Source organism: Fukomys damarensis, unplaced genomic scaffold (genome assembly GCF_012274545.1).
Source record: "Fukomys damarensis isolate Sample0158 unplaced genomic scaffold, DMR_v1.0_HiC HiC_scaffold_34, whole genome shotgun sequence".
Lineage (NCBI taxonomy): Eukaryota > Metazoa > Chordata > Mammalia > Rodentia > Bathyergidae > Fukomys > Fukomys damarensis.
In genome coordinates, this window is record NW_022900946.1 from 1900747 (window position 1) to 1906766 (window position 6020).

At 56.2% G+C, this 6020-nt stretch overlaps 1 protein-coding gene across 3 annotated transcripts in view; it reads left to right on the forward strand.

The window, feature by feature from the left end:
• The window catches only part of Xpo6 (exportin 6), a 108202-nt gene extending 102652 nt beyond the window's left edge, over window positions 1-5550 (forward strand). For 2 of the 3 annotated variants that reach the window (XM_010623503.3, XM_019207410.2), the window contains exons 22-24: window positions 899-997; window positions 1107-1337; window positions 3666-5548. In XM_010623503.3, coding sequence (XP_010621805.1) covers window positions 899-997; window positions 1107-1337; window positions 3666-3767 — 432 coding nt within the window. In that variant the 3' untranslated portion in view covers window positions 3768-5548. Of the gene's footprint in view, window positions 1-898; window positions 998-1106; window positions 1338-3665 lie in introns of all 3 variants that reach the window. The other variant, XM_019207411.2, reaches the window with a different exon arrangement.
• The last annotated feature ends 470 nt before the right edge of the window (window positions 5551-6020 follow it).

A 6020-nucleotide genomic window follows, 5' to 3' on the forward strand; every position in this document is an offset into this window, starting at 1 on the left:
ATCCTCTTGCCTCAGCCTCCCAGAGTGCTGGGATATAGGCGTGTGCCACTGTGCTGACGTTCTAGAAGAAGCAAAACCCCAAGGACAGAGAATGAGCAGTGGTTGCTCAGGGTAGGGAGAGAGGGTTGTCACAAAGGAGGCTGAGGGAGTATTGCGGGGTGATCGGAATGCGCCTTGATTGTTAAGGTGGTGGCACAAGTGATTGTGTTGCTCTGAATCTCATAGTGGTAAATTTCAAAAGTTTGACCATGTGTTTTACTTCAGTGAGCCTTACTTTAAATAAATGGAAACCTTGGTCAGCATGGGGACTCCGTCCTTGAAGCAGGGATTAAAAGGTGCCTTTCATAGCTTACTGGCCGGGGACAGAATGGTAGAGCAGTTGCACTTACACAGGGAGGCTTTCTGCAGACCACCAGCCTCTCCCGCTCTTCCTCCGGTCACTTTCTCTTGGAGCAGGGTGGCTGGTGCTCCTCTTGCTTAACCCCAAGACAAAGGTTGAGAAGGAGCTTCAGGATCTGTGGCCCATGAGACCCAGGATGCCAAGGGAAAGGCTGCTTCTGCAGGGCTGGTCGGCTTAGGGGAGGCACGCAGGCAGGCCTCAGCATTTGCTAGGATTGCCGAGGGATCTGGCCGGAGTCGTGACCTTCTTGTTTGAAAGGTCCAGTGAAAGGGTTCTAGTGGTTGTCAGGTACAGGACCAAACTTGGAAGGGAGGCTTTGGGGAGATGGAGGTGTTCAGACTCAGGAGTGTTGCAGACGCCTGGCGGGTGGGGCATGAAGCTCAGGATGGGCGCCTCATGCATAGCTCAAGGGAGAAGCCACTCAGGGTGTGTCCATGCTGGGGTACAGGGTGAAAGCCCCAGAGCAGCTGGCTTATAAAACGGTGGTCTCGTTCCCAGGCTTTTGGACAGTCCTTTCTCCAGCCGGACATCCACCTTTTCAAGCAAAATCTATTCTACTTAGAGACTCTCAACACCAAGCAGAAGCTGTACCACAAGGTAAGTGCCCATCTCTTGGAAAGACACCTGCAGCCAGCACCCTGGGACCAGGGCAGCCCCAGGGCAGAGTCAGCTTCATGCTCTGCCCTCCCCACACCTCTGCCTTCAGAAGATCTTCCGGACCACCATGCTCTTCCAGTTCGTGAATGTGCTGCTCCAGGTCCTGGTTCACAAGTCCCACGACCTCCTGCAAGAGGAGATTGGCATTGCCATTTACAACATGGCCTCCGTCGACTTCGATGGCTTTTTTGCAGCCTTCCTTCCAGAGTTCCTGACCAGCTGTGATGGTGTGGATGCCAACCAGAAAAATGTGCTGGGGCGGAACTTCAAGATGGATCGGGTGAGGAAGAGCAAGGCCAGGCTAAAAGGGCAAGTGAGGAGGCTGTGGATCCTGGACCTGTCCAGTGAGGGGCAGGCTGCCCCAGGGCACAGTGGCGCCTGTGGGCGTGGTCTGCTCCCTCCTTGGTCATGTGGTGACAGCTTGTGTGACGCTCAGATGGCTAGTGCCAGGCTGGGCTGCGGAAACATTCTCTGGAAATCCCTCCCTCCTCCCTCCCCCTAGTCTTCCCTTCCTTCCCCTAGCCTTGGCTTCTGGTTGCAGCAGTCCATCTCCTTTGTCTGGGAGGATGGGGAATCTGCCTCCTATTTTCTGTACCTATTTACCCTGTCTCACCAGAGCACACCTCAGCACGGCCCAGAGGCTTCCCAGGGATGACACGCCCCTGTGGGCCCAGCACTGTTAGGTGTAGAAGTCACCCTGGCCCGGATGTGCCCATCCTTGCACACTGGCTGCAAAGACAAGTGCTGAGGAGCTTCGGCTCTGGGCCTCTGGGTTAGAGATGGGCCTGGGTTGCCCATCCTTCCGGAGCGGCCCTAGCCCAGGGTGGGCTGACCAGTGCAAGGCCTGTGGGGTATCCTTGTGGCACCCTCTGTCCTGCCCTGTGGCGGGGGAAATGGGGCGCTGATGGTTCTGAATGCACACGGTGCCGTCACTCCTGGGGTGTCTGGACCCGCATTGCCCAGCTGCTCCTGTCCTGGGCCTCCTTCCTGAGCTCACCTGGCTTCTTTCTATGCTGGTGTTAGAATCTCTGTGTTTTGCCCAGTAGGCCTCCCCCTGGAACCTCTCCACAGAACAAGTCATGTTCTCCCTTGACCGCCTCACACAGCCGAGGTGACATTAAGAGAAGAAATCTTTGGGCTCTCGAGTGTTTTCCTGATGCTCCTGACTTCTTTTCTCAGCAGCCCATCCCTGGCTCCCTGCCAGATGTGGATTTTGTCTTGGTTCTTGGGGTAGACGTGACTTCCTGCTTCTCTCAAAATATGCATCAGGAAAGTTTTTTTGTAGACCCAGACCCTGTTTTCTTTAGTCTTGAGGTCTACCTTACTCTCTTAAGTTTGAAGTTCACTTCATCTACTTTGATATTTTTTCTTCCTTTTCTTAGGGCCTACTAAATCTAATATTTAATGACAAGTTTCTAATGACATCTGTTTCAGTTAACTTCTTGATTTAAAGCAGTGCTTCCAAATCTACTTATATATCAAAAGCCCCCAGGCTTATTAAAGACAGAGAAACAGACTTGTTGTATTCCACTAAGAAATTCTGATTTGGTGTTTGAGAGCCATTGATTTAAAGTTCATTTGTTCTCTCTGTGTTTGGAGCTGGCTTTCTCTCTGGTCAGTTCCCCATCTGGGGTCCCAGCTCCAGCCTTTAGCCAGTATTGTGCAGACACAGGCCACTCAGTGCGCCCTGTGGGCCATACCTCGCAGAGCAGTTCCGCATCCTGTCCTGGCTTGGCCTTCTGCAGCCCTTGGCTGTGCAGGTGCTGCTGCTGACCACTTCACAGGGAACCAGAGGCCAGCGGCTTGCTGGCAGTTACAGCGCCTGGAAACAGTGGAGCCAGGGAGCAGGATTCAGGCCGGGGTGAGCCCAGGGCACATAGAGCCCAGCAGAGGCCCTGCCTAGCCGGCTAGGGCCAGGGCCGCGAGGTCTCCAAGCAGCCTCCTGGGCGGAGGCGGCCTGTGAGCAGGGGAAGTGGTGAGGTGGAGTGGGGGTGGGTGGGAAGTGCCTTCCGTTGCTTCCCAGCCCAGTCTTCTCACTCAGGTTTGAGGAAGGAATCACCTTGGCACCACCGGCCAGGGTGGGCGACCCGCTTGTTCTTTGACAGTGCTTTGCCGTGTTCCTCGCGTGACTTTCACACAGGCTACCCATAGTTCTGCGCTACAGCCCGGAGTCTCACAGAGCGCCAGGAGAGCGCTCAGGGTTCCAGCTGAGGGGCTCCCTTCCCTCCCGGTCTGGGTGCTCCCCGCAGTGCGTGCTGTACCCAGTGCAGTGGGAAGGGTTCTGCAGGCACTGTGGGGTGCGAGTGACATCATGCCGTCGGCCATGGTGACAGAGGGCTGGAGGTCGGCCAAGCCCAGGCTGGGCTCCTCCTGTCTGTGCGGCCTGGGGCGGGGCCGTGAAGGGGTCCTGAAGAGTGCCGTGGTCTGGTGCTTGTTAACTGCTGGCTCCACTGCCTTTCACTCGGCCCCGGAGGAGGTTTGCCCTTACTCTGTCCCTGTCAGGTTTGCACTGCAGATGACACCCTGGGGGTGGGGCACCGAATAGTGGGTGACCCGCGGTGTGGAAGGGCCTGTGGGGCAGGGCTTCAGCTGTGCCCCTGCCTTCTAGGACCTGCCCTCGTTCACCCAGAATGTGCACAGGCTGGTCAACGACCTGCGCTACTACCGACTCTGCAATGACAGCCTGCCCCCCGGCACTGTGAAGCTCTAGCTGCTGCCAAGGGACACGGACTGCTGCCTGGTCGCCGCACCGCCTCCGCCTCCACTTCTGCCATAGGTGTCGCCAGGCGAGCCTCTGCCCTGAGCGGTGAGGCTGGCCTGCGCCCTGCACTGACCGTCCTGCCACTGCCCAGCGGAGTGGCTTCAGGTCCATCGCGCTCTGGTTGGTTCCCAGGGCATTTGGAGCAGGCGGAGTCATGGGGCCAGGTACACCGGAGATCCGCGGGGCTACCTGTGCAGTGCAGGCCTGGGGCGGGAGCACCAGGGACAGCTCGAGACAGTGCCATCTTCTCACCATTCCGCCTCCCCACCGGCTGGCCAGAAGCGATGCCGGGACTGTTTTTGGCCGAGCCTCCCTCCCCATCCTCCTGGTTGCCTTGGAGTCTCTGCTCTGCCAGGGATTTGCAAAGACTTTGTTTTTGTTCTTGTTTTCTCATCATTCCATTGTGATACTAAGAAGTGAAGCTTAATGAAAAATAAATGCTTTCCTTGTTGTTATATAAACCTGCTGAAGGAGCTCCTTTCTGACCAGAGCCCTGTGAGGCAAGTGAGGGGCGCCTGACGGGGCAGGCTCACTGGTGTGCGGCCTCTGTGCCCAGTGTCATCTAGAGGACACCTCTGGAGTGAGGTGAGGACCGGGGCTCCATTTCTTGCATTCGGAGGAGGCATAGGCGCCGATCCTGGCAGCAGTGCTTCATGGTGACACCTGTACCCGCCTGCCTGGAAGCCGTCCCCACCCTGCTGCTCTGCGTTGCAGGCGTGGGCTCCCACTCCCCACCTTCTGTGCCTTCCCAGGGTGACCCCCAGGAGCCGTCTGCCGGACCAGAGTGTAGTTGGCCCAGAGAACAGAAATAGGTAGGGGAGGAAGGAGGAGAGGGTATGTGAGCCAGGCGTGAGTGGAAAGGGTCCTTGTCCTTGAGCTTTGCAGAGTAACAAAAATGTCACAGTGGCCAAACAGGCAGAACTAAGGTAGATTCTGATGTGGACCTGGCTGGGGGAGAGTTGCTTACCTAAAAGTAAAGGTGTGGACCTGAGAAGGGTGGGCACTGCCTTTTGCTGGAGCTGAGGAAGAAAGGATCCATGGGCCGATGACCTGCGTGGGTGGGACCGGCTTGTGCAGGGCGAGTGGTTGGAGTTCTGGAAGGAGAGGGTTGCTGACTGCTCTTCCAGAGAAAGGAATTAGCATCTGATTGTTCCTGCTGGGGAGCTGGAGGCAGAGGCCCAGGGCTAGAGCTTGTCAGCCTGGGACTGGAACACAGGCAGCAGTTGGGGTGGTAGAGGGAGGGCCGGGAGAAGTGGGCTGAGATGGGGGCTCTTGTTTAGCAGTGCTGGGGGTGCCCCGCTCTTGGGGGTCTGGGCTCCTCCCCGGTCTCTGGTCTGGGTCTCCTTAGGGGCCACGCACCCATGGGCCCTGCACCACGCTGGAAACTACCTTCGTGTTCTGACAGTGAGGGCGGGCAGGACAGTGAGCCTTCGGCCCTTTGGGTGGGAAGAGCAGGGATGTCACCGGGAGCGCTTTCCTGTGGCCTCAGAGTGCCCCTTGCAGGCGTGACTCTCCCAGGAGGTTGCCCTGTCCTTGCCCTGTGTCATTTACGTCTGCCCAAGGCCAGCTTCTGGTCTCGGAAGAAGAGCCGATGAGACCCTGCTCCTCACATGGGCCAGCAGTTTCCTCTGCTGCCTACCTTTATTCTCAAGCAGTGTGAGAGGGAATTTTCTACAACAACATTTGACTTTCTCCTGTTAACTGTTTGTAGAATCTGTGAAATATGCAGAGCTCTTAAAAAATAAATTTATCTCACCCTGTTTCCTGGAGAAAGGGACTGTTGATGTTTTGGTGTTTTCTTTCATTTTCCTGTATATGTGCATATATGGTTTTGCGTTCTCCTTGTTCTTTTTGTAGCACTGAGCTCCTGGCTGCTGTGCAGTCTCCTTACGATTTAACATGTTGTGAGCATGTCCTGGTCACTGTACCCTGTAGAACACGTGTGGTGTCGGCAGGTGGCGTCTCATCACGGATGTGCCTTTGCCTGTGGTTTTCCTGTGTCATCAGTGACGCTGCGGTGAACACCCATGTGCACAAATCCGCATGCTTGTCTTCCTCTTCCCGTAAGCTGAATTCCTTCCCCTGTAACTGCGAAGTCCAGTGTTTTGGCCACTCGTGGCTATTGTTGGGGCCTGATTTCTCTTCTAAAGGGCAAAAGTTACCGGCTCTGAAGTTGCAGGTTTGTCCACAACGCCCTGCTTG